Here is a 15,787-nt window from a genome sequence, read left to right as displayed (position 1 = left end):
TCCTATGTTGGCTGCATGCAAGGCAAAGGCCCTACTGCTGTGCTCTATCTCCAGCCCTTGTCCCTGCATTCTGTCCTCTTGTAGAAATCTAGCTGCTAAAACCCCTTCTTGTTACTATTAAGCTGAATGCTTAATACAAATGCTGAACACTGAAGCTGTGTTTCTATGCTCTGCCTGTAAGCGCCAGTAGGGGGCAAGCGTGTATATGCTCTTAGCATAAGGATGTAGCTAACCCAAAATGTTGATGCTAAAGAGATGGATAGTACACTTGCTTTGCACATGCCTACCTGACTTCAATCCCCTGCACCCATAAGTTACTTTGAGTCCCACCAAGAGTGATCCCTTAATGCAGAGCCAGGAGTAAATCCTACACTGCCAGGTGTAGCCCAAGCCTTTCTCTCCCCAAACTTATTTAAGGAGATGTTAAATAATATCTTAGTGGTAAGAAGTCTGAGGAAAAAATGCCAGGGATGATGAATGATGACACTGATGAATTAAGTAAATTATTTTCTTCTCCAAACTTTAAAACTACATCAGACCCATAAATGGTGGGCTGGAGCGATAGCTCAGTAGTGGGGCATTTGTCTTGCATGCAGCTGATCCAGGGCGGACCTCAGTTCAATCCCCGGTGTCCCATATGGTCTCCCGAATCAGGACCGATTTCTGAGCACATAGCCAGGAGTAACCCCTGAGCATTACCAGGTGTGGCCCAAAAACTAAAACAAACCAACAGGGCCCAGAGAGATAGCAGAGTGGTGTTTGCCTTGCAAGCAGCCGATCCAGGACCAAAGGTGGTTGGTTCAAATCCCGGTGTCCCATATGGTCCCCCGTGCCTGCCTGGAGCTATTTCTGAGCAGACAGCCAGGAGTAACCCCTGAGCATCACCGGTTGTGGCCCAAAAACAAACAAACAAAGCCCATAAAGGGGTTACTATTATAAGCATGTTGCCTAAACTGCATTGGTAATTTATTGGAAGAGAGAAAAACAGAAGGAAAAGAATAAAACATACAAGATTCCAAAGCCAGAGGAGCACCAGGGGCTGGGATATCTGTTTTTGTTTTGGGGCCACACCCTGTGATGCTCTGGGGTTACCCGACAGGCTTGGGGGCCATATGGGATGTCCGGGATCAAATCTAGGTTCATCCAGGTCAGCAGTGTGGTAGGCAAATGCCTTCCCAGCTGTGCTATCACTCCAGCCCTGAGCTGGGAATTTGATCTGCAGGCTGGAGCCCAAGGTTTAATTTCAGCACCAAAAGGTCCACCCGGAACCCTTGGGAGCAACCTCAGCAACACCAGATGTGGCTCCCAAAGCAAAAATTAAGAAAAGAAATACCCTCGCATGACTTTAATATGCTTATCTTTGAGAAAATGACTCCCAAACAATCTCTGATGATCATTGAGCCTGTTACCAATTGCATTTCATTGACATGTTCTAAGTCTCAAAATCAGCAGATTTCTTTTAAAATACTTTCTATCTGGAGATTATCTGGGTTTTAATTCCAAAATCTATAAAGATTTCTTTTTTTTCTTTTTTTATTTAAACAACTTTATTACATACATGATTGTGTTTGGGTTTCAGTCATATAAAGAACACCACCCATCACCAGTTCAACATTCCCATCACCAATGTCAAAATCTATAAAGATTTCTAAAGGGAGAAAAATCCTCCTTAATTATTAGATCAAAGGTGTGTCCTTGAACTAGAAATCTATTTTTATAATAAGACTCTCTTGGGCCAGAGCAATAAAACAGCAAGGAGGGCACTAGCTTTGCACACATCTGACCAGGGTTCAATCCCCAGCATACCACCTGCTCCTCCAAGCACCACCAGGAGTGATTCCCTGAGTGCAGGAGTGTGCCCTGAACACTACTAAGTGTGACCCAAAAAGCAAAAATTTAAAAAAAATCTAAATAAATGAAAAGGCTAGCTTGGCTACTGAGTTTTGTGTATGTCCCTCCCACCCCCAAATCAGGTGGACCAGAATGAAACATTGTGGGAGGAGGGAATCACCAGCATTGTTTTTGAAAAAGCAGTAATATGGGCCCAGAGAGATAGCACAGGATAGCACAGTGGCGTTTGCCTTGCAAGCAGCCGATCCAGGACCAAAGGTGGTTGGTTCGAATCCCGGTGTCCCATATGGTCCCCCGTGCCTGCCAGGAGCTATTTCTGAGCAGACAGCCAGGAGAAACCCCTGAGCATCGCCGGGTGTGGCCCAAAAAACAAAAAAAGAAAAAGAAAAAAAGAAAAATCAGTAATATTCCTTAACCCAATTCCATAACCCATAATTAAAACATTCAATGCCAGTTTTTTGTTGGGTTTTCTTTTTATTTTAGTTTTGTTTTTTGGGTCATACTCACGGTACTAAGGGGTTCTCGGGTGCTCCTAGCTCTCTGCTCAGAAACTAATTCAGGCAGGCTTCCAGGAATTGAAACTGAGTTGGCCATATGCAAGGCAAATGCCCTACCTGCTGTGCTATGGCTCTGGCCCCTCAGTGCCAGCTTTTCTTTTTCTTTTTTTTTTTTTTTTTTTTATGGTTTTTGGGTCACACCTGGCAGTGCTCAGGGGTTATTCCTGGCTCCAGGCTCAGAAATTGCTCCTGGCAGGCACGAGGGACCATATGGGACGCTGGGATTCGAACCGATGACTTCCTGCATGAAAGGCAAACGCCTTACCTCCATGCTATCTCTCCAGCCCCAGTGCCAGCTTTTCAAGCAAATAAGATTAGCAACAAGGCCAGGGGCATTCTGTAGTTTTCAGTTGCCTTCCATCTTATTTGTTCCACCTCCTTCCTTGTGGAGCTGGGGAAAGAGGTGGCCCCTTACTCTGTAATTTAGGAACAAGAATATTTAAGAGATATTAAGTAAAGTAATGCACCAAATTGCTACTCAAGACTAGAATTCTTATCACTATACCGATTTTTTTTTCTTTTGGTTTTGGGGCCACATTCAGCAGTGCTCAGGGGTTACTCCTGGCTCTACACTCAAGAATTATTCCCAACCACATGAATTGCTGGGAATCAAATCTGGCTCAACTGCATACAAGGCAAGCTCCTTTCCTATTGTACCATGTCTGTGGCCCCACTATACAGATTCTTAACACATGGAATTCTGAATTGCCTAGAAAAGGGCAATTGACTATACTAACTGGATCAAAATGTTCTTTTTTTTTTTTCGGGCCACACCCATTTGATGCTCAGGGGTTACTCCTGGCTAAGTGCACAGAAATCGCTCCTGGCTTGGGGGGACCATATGGGACGCCGGGGGATCGAACCGCGGTTGCGATCTTTCCTTGGCTAGCACTTGCAAGGCAGACACCTTACCTCTATCGCCACCTCACCAGCTCCTGGATCAAAATGTTCTTGAAGCCTGGGTATCTGAAACTCTCTTCACCCAGGACCCCTTTCACCTAAGAAATGCAAATCAAGTAGTGCCAGAAGCTCCAGTGTTAAAAGTCATTAATGGTTAGCTATGTGGATCAGCTTACAATTAGGGACTGTAATTCATTTATGGTTATTAAATATTCAAAAATCTTTTACATGTTGCCCAATTTTCCATGACCCACTGTTTCAGAAGCTAGATTTTAGACTCTAGGGTCCACTGTTGTGATCCTGGATTCCATCCAGAACCTTCCTGATAAAGCCCCCTGGGTCAAGAAGCTCGGGCTCAGACCAGAGCAATAAACAAGCAGGGAGGGCGCTTGCCTCACACGACTGATCCAGGTTCAGTCCTTGGCTTCCCATATAATTCCCCAATCTTTGCTAGGAGTGAGCCCTGAGCACTGCTGAGTGCAACCCAAAAATAAAAACAAAACAAAAAGCGAGGATTCTGCAGGAGTGGCCAGCCTCACCTTTTTATTTACTGAATGTCCGTGGAAATTGAGAAGGTGGTCTTGGGTGCTTGGCATTCACTGGTTTCTCTTACAGCTCTGGGCTCAGCCCATGTTCCCTCAGTGGGTTAGTCAGCCCTTTAGGGTCAGCACCTCTCCATTTATTGTGGTTTATTAGGTCATATGGACCCTGGATCAATGGACACTTTTTTGAACGATTTGGAGAGAATGGTTGGGCCATACCCAGAATAGTTTAGGGGCTATTCCTGGATTTGTGCTTAGGGATCACTCCTGGCAGTGCTTGGGAGACCATATGTGGTGCTGGGGATCCCAACCAGGGTCAGCTGTGTGCAAGGCAAATGCCCTAAAACCCTGCACTGTCTCTCCAGCTCCAGAGGGCAGTTTTAAGACCTCAGCTGTGTTTGGGGAAGAAAGGACCAACCCTCCACTCATCTGTGATGCTTTGTAACAAATGTGCAGGATAGATTCATGGTGCTTCTCTCCCTCCGTGCTTTCGTTCACTGAGGCTTCCTGTCTGTGGTGGCAGAAGCTCAATGGTCATGTACATGCTTGAAGAACAGTGGAGTTGGGGGGGGTACATTTGGGAAATGCCAGCTTATGTTTCTGCTGCAGGTACAGTCCCCTGTGGACTCAGCCACCATGTCCCCCGTGGAGAGGACAGCAGCCTGGGTCCTCAACAATGGGCAGTATGAAGAGGGCGTGGAGGAAGCAGAACAGGCGCAGGATGAAGCCAAGCATGCTGAAAAGGTACCTGCCCCATTGTGTCCTGACTGGATTCCCCTGGGATCCACTGCCAAAGGTTGCCCAGCCCGGCTGGATCTGTTTGCCCGAAGGACAGAATAAATCTGTGGGAGTCTCTCTGCCTGGATGGGGACCTGCTCCCTTCCTTCTCCTGCCTATTGCCACAACTGGGATCATTTTTTCCTTTCTTCCCCTTTTACACAAGCATTTTGTGTTTCTTTCAATTAGTTTTTAGTCTCCAGCCATGGCCAGACTCACTGTACCCTGGGAGTAAAACTGTCCTTTCTTCTGGGGAATATGCCAGGCAGAGCTCAGTTACTCCTGTTATTCCTACTCTGTGCTTAGGGATCATTCCTGGCATGGGCTTCTGGGACCATACAGGATGGTAGGGTTTGAACCCGGACTGGCCACGTGCAAGGCAAGCACCCTCCCTGCTGTCTGATCCCAAGCAGTGAATTTTGAATCCTTTTTTGGTCTTTGCCCATTCAGAAACCTTTTACTATCACAATATTTGACAATTCCCACACTTTTATGACCCATACTGTTGAAGACACTAAACTTTTCACCCCTTTTCCCAGTGACCCCCTTTTTTCCCTCATTTTCTTCCTGTGCCCCCCCATAAGCTCCCCCGCCCCCCACCCCATCAACACAGTGGTCACTTGTGGCCCCCTTGAAAGCTCCCAGGGATCCTGGTTGAGGAATGCTATTCTCCAAGGCTCATTTTCCAGAGGGCAGGACTGCATGCTGAGGAGTTGGAGTGGTATGGGTGGTGATCAGAAAGCCCCTCTGCAGACAGAATCCCAAGAATTTGCTGTTTCTCGGGGTCTGCTCCTTCTTGCTCCTGCTCAAATCTGTGGACAGAGACAGACTATAGATCTCTCATTCATTTTAGAGATCTAGGGCTCATAGGCCTGGGCTGCCCAACTAAGATAGAAAATGCACCTTAGAAGCAGGCAGATGGCGCCTGGGAGCTCAAAGGGCCAGGGCACATACTTTGCATGTAGGAGTCCTGGTTCCATCCCCCAAGCACCTCCATGAGCGACTGAGCATTGCTGGGTATGATCCCCATTTCCCCTTCACGAAAAGAAAAAAAAATTCTACCACTGACAATGTCAAAGATCAGGAACCTAAAGTGCAGGCTGCCTCTACCCCAGCCCTTCTGAGTCTGAACCAGTGCCCTGGCCCTGCCCCCCAGTACGAGCAGGAGATCGCCAAGCTGAAAGAGCGACTGCGTGTGTCAAGCCGGCGGCTGGAAGAATATGAGCGGCGCCTGCTGGTGCAGGAGCAGCAGATGCAGAAGCTGCTATTGGAGTACAAGGCACGGCTGGAAGAGAGTGAGGAGCGGCTGCGCCGTCAGCAGGAGGAGAAGGACAGTCAGATGAAGGGCATTATCAGTAGGTGGGTCCATGTGTGGGGTCTGGGTCAGGGAGGTCCTTCACACCCTCATCGAGCACCAGTTGAATCGGGGACTTCTCAGAACCTGGGTCAGCCAGTGACAGTGCTGGCCTCAGAGACTACCTCATGACCCCTCCTGCCCATCCAAAAAAGGCCATTATGGGGACCAAGCAAGGAAGGCACTTGCCTTGCACGCAGCTAACCTGGGTTTGATCCTCTGCATTGAACCATAAGGACCCTTAAGCACAGCCAGGAATGATTCCTGAGTGCAGAGCCAGGAGTAACCCCTGAGTATCACCAGGTGTTGCCTCCCCCCCCCCCAAAAAAAAAAAGGCTACAGTAGGGCCAGAGCGAGAGAGTTCAGCAGGTAAAGTGCTTGCTTGCTTTAAATGCAGCAAACCCGGTTTTGATCCCAGCACCCCCTAAGTACCACCAGGAGTGATTCCTGAGTGTAGAACCAGGAGTAACCCCTAAGCATCACCAGGTGTGCCCCACAGAAAGAAAAGGCCCAATATCCAGGAGGTCACTTCAAAGCTGTAGGCAGATTCAGGCCTCAGCCCTTTGCTGTACCTTTGAGGACACAGGCCCCAGCCCTGGAAATTAGGGTGTGTGGGGCCCAGCACCAAGGAACCCGGGCACCTCCACCCAGCAGCTTGCTAGACTGACTCATTTTAGGACACACTGAACAGAGGCTGGAGGAAGCAGTGCTCCCAGATAAGAGTAGTGTGGCTCCATGGCCCAGTCTCTGCTTTCGAGCTCCCTTCAGACGCTGTGTGCACCAGGTCAAGAGCCATGGGGGTGATTGGTTGATTTGAGATTTTCTAGTGAGATTGCAGCTTCTGCACGTGGCCCCTCCCTAAACCCCCATTCCCATTGCAGGCTAATGGCAGTGGAGGAGGAGCTGAAGAAGGACCACGCTGAGATGCAGGCGGTGATCGACGCCAAGCAGAAGATCATCGACGCACAGGTGAGTAGGCTTATGTCCAGCCTGTGTCTGTAACCAGTGGTGCACTCCTATACCCACCTTTCCACCCTGTAGACGCCAAGGCCTGACTGCTGGGAAGTTTTGGCACCACCTTCCTGAGACGTGGGGGTTTGCTTTGTGACTTGTGGCTTTCCCTACTGACTGTCCCCTCAGGTGACCATGTTTCTAGCGCTCTGCCTGCTGCATGGGGGGCCCTGCTGCTTGACCATCCCCTGCATGTGCCTGGCTAATCATCCCCAGTAGTCATCACTTGGCTGTGACTTCACAGTCTTGTCAATCAAGTGCCCTGCCTGCTAGTCCCAGACATGGGGACAGGCATTGTATCCTCCTAGATCTGAATTAAGGAAGGACATGCAAGATGGCCAGAACAACAGTACAGGAGGGAGGGTGCTTGTCTTGCATGCCTCTAACCCAGGTTCCATCCGCAGCACTCCATAGGGTCACTGTGCCCACAAGGAGTGATCTGTGAGTACAGATCCAGGAGTAAAGCCATGAGCACCACTGGATGTGACCCAAAAACCAAAAAATAAAAAGAGTGAATGGGCATAATGCAGGGACTGGACTGTGAAACCATTGGGAGCACAATGTAGGGCCTGGTCACCTTCTGTTTCTTTGGTGGTTTCTCTAAAATCAGGGCCAACGACAGGCCAGTGCAGTCTGTACCTGGCTAGGTTGGTCACTATATGTCCACTCTCACAGGCCACCCTGCTTGCTGGAGCCAGCCATCTCTTCTTTCAGGTCATGTTCCTGATCTCTTGGTACAGGTGGGGCCTGGCTTCTGCTGGCTCTGTGCTCCCCTATCTGCCTTCCAGTGGGCAGCATGCCTGCATGTGTTGTGACATTAACCACCCACCCCACCCCACCCCCGTGCGCACGCACCTGTAGCAATTCATGGTACTGCTATCCCTTTGCACCCTCCCAGCTCCCTAGCTCAATGGGAACTGAGGCACACTCAGCACGGCTAGAATGTTCTGGACTTGTGAAATTGGTTTCTGACACTTAAACTACCTGAGAGTCAGGAATTACACCCATGGCTTTCCCTGACCTTTAAACATACTCCCTTGGGGGCCCCAGGAGGGGGAGGCTGGACAGCAAAGGTGGTGCCATCTCTACCCATACTAGAGAGAATTGCCCAGAAGCTTTCGGGAAATAATGAGGCAGCTTAGACTTGGATTGGTGAGCCACCCCTTTCTATGGCTCCACACAGTGAGGAGCTGTGGTGCTTGGTTCTGAGGGAGCATTCAGACCCGTCAGGCAGATGCAGTCACTCTCAGTCTTGTACATCCTAAGCAGTAACTAGGGTTGGTGGCCCAGAGCTTTGCTTCCTGTCTCCACCTCTGAAGACTCCCTGCCTGTTTTGACAGCCAAGCAGGTTATGGGGGTGAGCAGGCACTGTAGCCTCAGGAAGAAGACAGGATGGGACCACCAAGCTGAGTAGGAGGCCTGAGTTTCCGGGGTAGGAAAAAAGTGGCCCCAGAGTTTCTGACCATGTGGGCTTCTCTGCCCAGTATTTTAGTTCACAACCCAAGGCAGTCTCCCAGAAGTTTGATTCTCAGTCTCTGGAGGTCAGCTTCCAGCTGTGTCTGCTGACCACTAGAACAGCTCCCAGCTCAGATCCCATCCAGACCCCATCAGCACCCCAGACTGAGTCCCATACAGACCATCATATCTCCCTAGAGAAACTTGGGGGAGCCCCGCAGTCCCTTCTAGAACCACAGATCATAAGTCTCCCTCTTCCTGCACCCCAACCCCAGCCATTTCTGAGCCTGTGCAGCTACTCTCTACCACTGAGAGTGCAGCCCCAGTTCCCCAAATCCCCTGCCAGCAGCTCTAGGTTTCCCCCCACCCACTCTGGGCTTGGCCTTGGTCCCTTCCTGACACCCCATCCCCGTAGCCCAGAGAGAGAGCAGAGAATGGCTTTTGTGGCAGCCTAGCTCCCGTGCAGTGACATCTCCGCTTGTTAAATTACAGGTCATAAATGGAGATGAGATTGTCCCAGCAGGCAAGTAACCCCTGTCTGTCCTCTAGCTAAGCAGCCCTACCACCCTGTGCCCAGCCTCCTGCCCATTCCGTGGCCCACACGCTTGGCTTTGCACTCCAGGCCCCGACCAGGTGGCTTGGCCACCCTCTTACCGCTGTACTTGACTTAACCAAATCACCAGTAGACTCAACTTTCTTTTCCCTTGTTTGATTTTGGGTGGGGGCAGGGAGATGACCACGGTAGTTTGTCTACTTGGGATGTCTGTTTTGGGTATATGTTTTTACTCTCTGTCCTACTCTGGGGAGTAGTAACCAAAATTTCCCTTAACTTTTTCACCTTTTACGAATGAAATATTTTTTTATGAATGTCTTATTCGAGCATTTAGACCACGGCAAACCCTGTACATGGGGACTAATAATTGATCCTTGTTCCTAAAATATTTTTTAAAATATAAGTATAGGAACTTTTTTTCTGTTTAGAATTCATTCCTAACTACGGGCAGGTCATCCTATTTAGCTCCCAAATTCTTGTTTTCTGCTATTTGCCAATTTTACCTATTAGTTTCAAGAAAGACACATCTACTTGTATGACCCCAATAAATGCCATCAGCTAGCATTTTTGGGGGGGGTTAGGATAGAGAGCCTCATAAGTGATGCTCAAGAGTCCTTGGGACTGGGGGGCTGGGGAGTCACCAGTGATTCATGGCTATGGGGGCTAGCAGGTCAATTCAATGTCCCAAGAATGTGGTTCTTCTGGGGCTCTGCAAAGCCCAAAGGAGTTGGTGGGGCCTTCCAGGCCTTCACTAGCAATGCGTAGAGGCCCAAGTGGGGATGGAGATCTAAAGTAGTTGGGCACATACTGGCCAACTTCCTGACTATTTCATTTACTCCTAACTTACTCCTAATTGCCCTACTATCAATTTTTACTTTGCCTTTTATTTATTTATTTATTTTGGGTTTGGGGCCACACCCAGAGGTGCTCAGGACTTACTCCTGGCTCTATGCTCAGGGATCACTCCTGGCGGTGCTGAGGGACCATGTGGGGTACCAGCAATCGAACTGGAGTCGGCCACGTGCAAGGCAAGCGCCCTCCCTCTATACTATCTCTCTGGCCCTTGAGTGATTTTGTTTTGGTTTTAGAGGGTGGTGGTCACACATGGTGGTGCTCAGTATTATTCCCAGTGTTGCTGGGGCTTGAACTTTTGCCCCCCAGATAGAATTTGTACTCTGCCCATTGAGCTGTCTCTGGCCCCTCACCTAGTATATTTGTACATGCCCCAAAGTATATAAAATAGATAGATTCACCATTTCCAGGTCATGGATCATGAGTAGATTAAAGATATGAAGAGTAAACAGATCTGCTTCCCTTGAGAAGCCAAGTGCAGCTGGGGGAAGTGCCCTTGCCTCTCCCAGTCATTTGTTGGTGAGTGCATGCAGTAATTGCTGTCAACTTCTAAAATTAAAACCACCTATTTATTGAGAGACTCAAAAGTCCAATAAACATGGCCCCACCTTGGGGCTCCGTTCCTGAGGACCCCTAAGCTGGAATGAGTCTAGGAGCACTGTATCACTGTGTGTGTCCCTGTACATGTCCCTGTGTGTGTCCTTGGTGTCCCCATGTCACTCCTTCTACCCCCAATGTGCTTCTGGCTGCCCCCACACGTGCCCTGCCATTGCCACCTTACTATTTTGGTGACCCCACCTGCCACCTTGCACTGCTTTTAGTTTGAACCCACCATGTGGCTGAAGCCCCTCTTTGGGATTCTGAGATTCTATCATTGAAGATCTCAATGCAGAGGAACCTGGGGCAGCTCCCTCCCTCTCCCATTTCTAAGTCTCAATTTGAGCCAGAAACACTAAGAGCAGTCAGGCAGGGTGATGCCTCATCCCCCGGTAGTTATCATCTTGATTTGCTAGACTAGTGTCCCCAAGGATCATTGTCGCTGGTCATTCCCCACCAAAAGGCACGAGAGCAGACAGAGGCCGAGAGAAAGCGAGCAAGTGGGCGGAGGTCAAGATACAGCATTGCATGGGGTGAAGGGGGCACCTGCATGCCCCAGTCAGATGCAGCATGGCCACGTGAACCGAGCCCCTGTTGCTGTGTTGTAGGAAAAGCGCATCGTGTCCCTGGACTCGGCCAACACACGGCTGATGAGTGCACTGACACAGGTGAAAGAACGCTACAGCATGCAGGTTCGCAACGGTATCTCCCCAACCAACCCCACCAAGCTATCCATCACGGAGAACGGTGAATTCAAGAACAGCAGCTGCTGACTGCCCAAAGGAAACAGGACGGAGGCAGTAAGGGAGCCTAAGCTTTGTACTTAGGGAATACGGTGCCTGGCTGTGTACAGAAGACGCCGCTGTATATACCAGAAGGAGGTTAATAATGTAGATGATCTTTGTAATTATTGTTTTGTTTTTTTTTTGTATTATTGTTTCCCCCTGTTGAGAGCCTGCAGTGTCTAGGGAGAGCTAGTGGAACTCAGGGCAGTGAGTGAGGTCGGTGGGTTGTTGGGGACCAGGCGTCTGTGGTTATGAGAAGTGCAGGCAGGTTCAAACACTGAAAGAAGGGATTCATCTGCCACTCTACAAAGCCTCTCATTCTGGCAACTTTGTGCAACTTTGTCCTATAGAAACACAAGCCAGCACCTGGGTCCATACAAAACCATTCACCCCACTGGGGCCAGAGCAATTGAATAGTGGGGAAGGAATCTGCCTTGTGCAGCCAACCCAGGTTCAATTCACAGCACTGCCAGGAGTGATCCCTGAGCATCACCGGGAACAGCCCCAAAACAAAACTAAAGTTCACCCCTGGCCTGGCCAGGCCTATTCAGATGGACAGCCTGAACACTGGGATGTGCAGTTCTAAAGAGTTCTATCTAGAACATTCCAAAAGATACTCTTAGGAGCTGTCCCGTAGAGCTTTGCTCTCATGCTCCTGAGGTCAATCTGTCTGCCTCTTTTTATGCCAGGAGCCATTCTCAGATCCCAGTTGTAATAAAGGATATTCTTTTTCCTCTCTGGAGTTAATTCTGCTGTGGATAGTCTCTCCATACTGGCCACTTCTTCGTACCCTCTGCCCTTTTCTGTCGCAGGCCGAGAAGTCACCAGCTTGGCCTCTTTTACTGACCCTAAGCCAGCAGAAACCAGCCTCCTTTCTCCCAGTTGGAAAGGGCTAATGGGCCAGGGAGAAATCTTGGGATGCTTCCTGGGGACCTCTGCTCTCCATCAATCTGTCCATTGGTCATAGGTCATGCTCCCTGGGGAGTCAAGGCAGGCCTACCCCAGGCAGTCATGCCTTCTCCTGACTTCGCTTCCTCCTCATGTTCTTTTTCCTGCTATTTGGGGCAGGAGCTGGAGTCTAGGGGGCTGTAGATGAGCCAGTCCGGGTGAGGCCACCAGGTGCTGAGGAGGGAAATGCCTCCTTCATCTACACACATTTGTCACATATCATCATCAGTGGTGTGCAGTGAATGCATAGCCTAGATGCCTGCAACCCTGCACTGCTCTATGCAGTGTCCCAGCGGCCTTGAGTCTCAGATCTAATTCTTGCTTATCCTGGATTGGCCACTTCTCAAGAGAGCTGCCCGAGCTGGTTTTGTGTCTTGGATCCCAACAGGTGTTTTTAAGGGAAATGGGGAGCAGAATAGCCCTGTGGCCTCAGAAGCCTGGCACAGGAGTAAGGGTGTGCCTAGACTAAGAACTGGTCAGGGAAGAAGGGAAGGGGGCTCTCAGGGACCCCATCTATCCACCTGGCCTATCCTTATCTTTTGGGGCTGCCTGGGGAACCTAGGCCTATTCCATGCCCAGCCACATTCCATTCATTCTGCCTAGAGGCCTGGGTCATTGCTTGTGTGTTGTGGGGGCACCCTGCTTGCAGGCTAGGGAGCCCTACATTGCTGATGGTGAGTGGATGGTTAGCTTAGCGCAGAACAGTTGAGATACAGTGTAGGGCTGCCCTGAGAAAAACAGTCTTGATCCAGAATGGTTTCTCAGGGTGCCATGGGCTCAGTGCTGCTAGGATCACCCATGGGCCACCAACCCTAAAAGAATGGGATGGGATTACAGCGAGAAACCAGCAGTATGGGGGTCCCTTTTGGAGCATGATACCCAGGGTGTTAAAGAGAATGAGTAAGAAGAGCTGGGTGGGGCCCAGAGAGATAGCACAGTGGCGTTTGCCTTGCAAGCAGCCGATCCAGGACCAAAGGTGGTTGGTTTGAATCCCGGTGTCCCATATGGTCCCCCGTGCCTTCCAGGAGCTATTTCTGAGCAGACAGCCAGAAGTCACCCCTGAGCACCGCCGGGTGTGGCCCAAAAACCAAAAAAAAAAAAAAAAAAAAAAGAGTGGGTGGGTGGGGTGATGGTGTTGGGCCTCTCTGGTTCAGCACTCTCCAATTTTTCCCATCGCAAATGCTGCCCTGAGATGAGAGAGAGAGAGTGAGAGAGAGAGAGAGAGAGAGGAGAGAGAGAGTGAGAGAGAGAGAGAGAGAGAGAGGAGATGAGAGAGAGAGAGAGAGAGAGAGAGAGATGAGAGAGAGAGAGAGAGAGGAGAGAGAGAGAGAGAGAGAGGAGGAGAGAGAGAGAGAGGGAGAGAGAGGAGAGATAGAGAGAGAGAAGAGAGAGAGAGAGAGAGAGAGAGGAGAGGAGGAGATGAGAGAGGAGAGAAGAGGGAGAGAGAGAGAGAGAGAGAGAGAGAGAGAGAGAGAGTGTGTGTGTGTGTGTGTGTTCTGGAAGCTTCATTTGAGAACATAGAGGGTGTTGGCCAGAAGTATGTCTAGCATGAAGCCCTGGAGGAGGCTGAGGGGGAAGAAAAGCAGAGGGTGTGTGTGTGTGTGTGTGTGTGTGTGTGTGTGTGTGTGTGTGTGTGTAGCTTATCCTCCTTCTAGCCAGTGTGTGTGTATGTGTGTAGAGCTTATCCTCCTTCTAGCCAGTGTGTGGTGTGTGTGTGTGTGTGTGTGTGTGTGTGTGTGTGTGTGTGTGTGTGTGTGTGTGTGTGTGTGTGTGTGTGTGTGTGTGTGTTGGCTTCTAGCCAGCACACCCCAAGCAGGCAGTTCCCACCTTGGAGGCAAAGGCTCATTGCACTGAATCCACAGCTCCAAGGCCAGAACCAGGCAGGCAGGGTCAGGAGCTAAGGCTTCCAGTCACCTTCCATCATGGGGACCACCAATTTACCACTCGACCTTTCTCAGACACCCTTGCACTTTGTCCTGGCCTCACACTCTGGCCTCACTGTCACCATCCCTGAGCCAGCCAAAGTGCAGAATTGCTCAGTCCCCACTTCTCTGCCACCTGCCTCTGCTGAGCCTTTGTGGCATTGCCCTGTGTAACCCAGCTCTCACTGCCCTGGATGAGGGGCCCTGCATATGGAGCCAATGATCACGAATGCCCATCTATGGCCCTGGTCTCCCTCAGAGCAGTAGGGAAAGCAGGTGTGGGGCTGGCCCCTGGGAAAGATCCTTCCTGAGGCCTTTGTGACCTTGAATCTCAGAGCAGAGTCAACACTAGGGGCCCTTTGGTAGTTTCTGGGAGGTTCTCACTCCCCTTCCATTTCTACATCTGTTGTTCATAGGTCATAGGAAGGATAAATTTTGTGAGTTTCCTATAAGCAAGACCCCAAGGGGCTCTAGATTTTCAAACGGATCAGTGCCATTCTAGAAGCGGTTCTTGTGTGCACCCCCTCAGTGGACACAGCCTCGGGAAGGACCAAGTACTGAAAGTGGCATGAACTCCAGCGGGTACCTTAGAAGGTTCCAGGGAGGGCAGATGTCTTGGGCCACCCCTAAAAATCCTGAGCTGGGCACCAAGGCTGCCTGCACAGATGACCTTGTTGGGGCAGGACTCCCAAACCTGTTCTAGGCCTAAGGATCTCATGTTAGACTTTAGAAGTGGGTCCCATGAACATCACATGACTTATGAACAGCACAGTAATCCCAAAAGCCCTGATGCCTCAGGTAGGATCAGAAGGCACCATTTTCCAAGGAGTTCAGATGTCTCTAAGCAAATTCCCTCTCAGCTCCCCTGGGAAAATGTCATTTCCAGGGTGCCCAGTTTAGACACTTCAGGGATTCAGCGACCACCAAGGAGAGAAGTGTGGCTTAGGACTATAGGTCCCCACCACCCTGGGGCATGTCTCCGGTGGCCTCATCCTGGATGTGACACATCTCCATCAGGAGCCTTTATGACAGTAAGATTCCACATGAACCTTGACGGTAATCACTCCCAATAATTTATTTGTTATTTCCAGAAAGATACATGAGAAGCTTAGAAGGACCCAGCCCTCGATGTTACTATTTTTATTTTCAAAGCCATATTTTTGTGCTCATAGCACTTAGATCAATCTGTCTGTGTGCCCCTCCCTGCATTCCACAACCTGGGTTGGTTCTAAAGAAGATTTATTTTTGTTCTGTGAATAATTTTGGACAGTTCTTGTACATGTACAGATAGAGAAAATAACATTTGAGATCTTTTATTGCTATTCCTACAAAGAACACAAATAAACTTTAACTTTAAACATTTCAGACTAACATGGCTCCTCTCTCTGACATATCTCAGTCCAGCTGCTCTGGCTCATATGTAGGGTGTTGGAAAGCTGGCGAAGAATCAAAAGGAAAACCCATAGGGACTTCATTGGTAGGTGAGGGCTCACTTTCATGTACAGCGTCATGGCCCTATGTCTAAGACAGGTTGTATTCTGGGGGCCCCAGAACACTCCACATGTGGAGGCTTTGAAATCCCCCTAGTAAGCAATCCCCTAGTTAAAGAATGTCCCCTCCACACCTAGTGGGCTGTCCCTGCCTCCCTTTTCAACGAACCCTTTCAAATCTGTGTGGGGTTTT

General features: G+C 49.6%; 1 protein-coding gene and 1 long non-coding RNA gene across 4 annotated transcripts in view; both read left to right on the top strand.

Moving 5' to 3' along the window:
• RALGPS2 (Ral GEF with PH domain and SH3 binding motif 2) overlaps positions 1 to 15,787 on the top strand; it is a 443,748-nt gene that overhangs the window by 240,747 nt on the left and 187,214 nt on the right. Inside the window, exons 15-18 of one of the 3 annotated variants that reach the window (XM_049776395.1) lie at positions 4,460 to 4,594; positions 5,784 to 5,986; positions 6,863 to 6,950; positions 11,058 to 11,966. In XM_049776395.1, the coding sequence (XP_049632352.1) occupies positions 4,460 to 4,594; positions 5,784 to 5,986; positions 6,863 to 6,950; positions 11,058 to 11,222 (591 nt within the window). In that variant the 3' untranslated portion in view covers positions 11,223 to 11,966. Of the gene's footprint in view, positions 1 to 4,459; positions 4,595 to 5,783; positions 5,988 to 6,862; positions 6,951 to 8,939; positions 9,561 to 11,057; positions 11,967 to 15,787 lie in introns of those variants that run through there. The other 2 variants (XM_049776393.1, XM_049776392.1) reach the window with 2 other exon arrangements.
• On the top strand, positions 13,853 to 15,469 carry LOC126013557 (uncharacterized). The gene is made up of 2 exons (XR_007497534.1): positions 13,853 to 13,883; positions 13,985 to 15,469. It is a non-coding gene; the product is annotated as an uncharacterized LOC126013557 (long non-coding RNA).

The sequence above is a fragment of the Suncus etruscus genome, chromosome 7 (genome assembly GCF_024139225.1).
Source record: "Suncus etruscus isolate mSunEtr1 chromosome 7, mSunEtr1.pri.cur, whole genome shotgun sequence".
Classification (NCBI taxonomy): domain Eukaryota; kingdom Metazoa; phylum Chordata; class Mammalia; order Eulipotyphla; family Soricidae; genus Suncus; species Suncus etruscus.
Note: the sequence above shows the minus strand (reverse complement) of the source record. Positions and strands in the feature narration are given on the sequence as shown.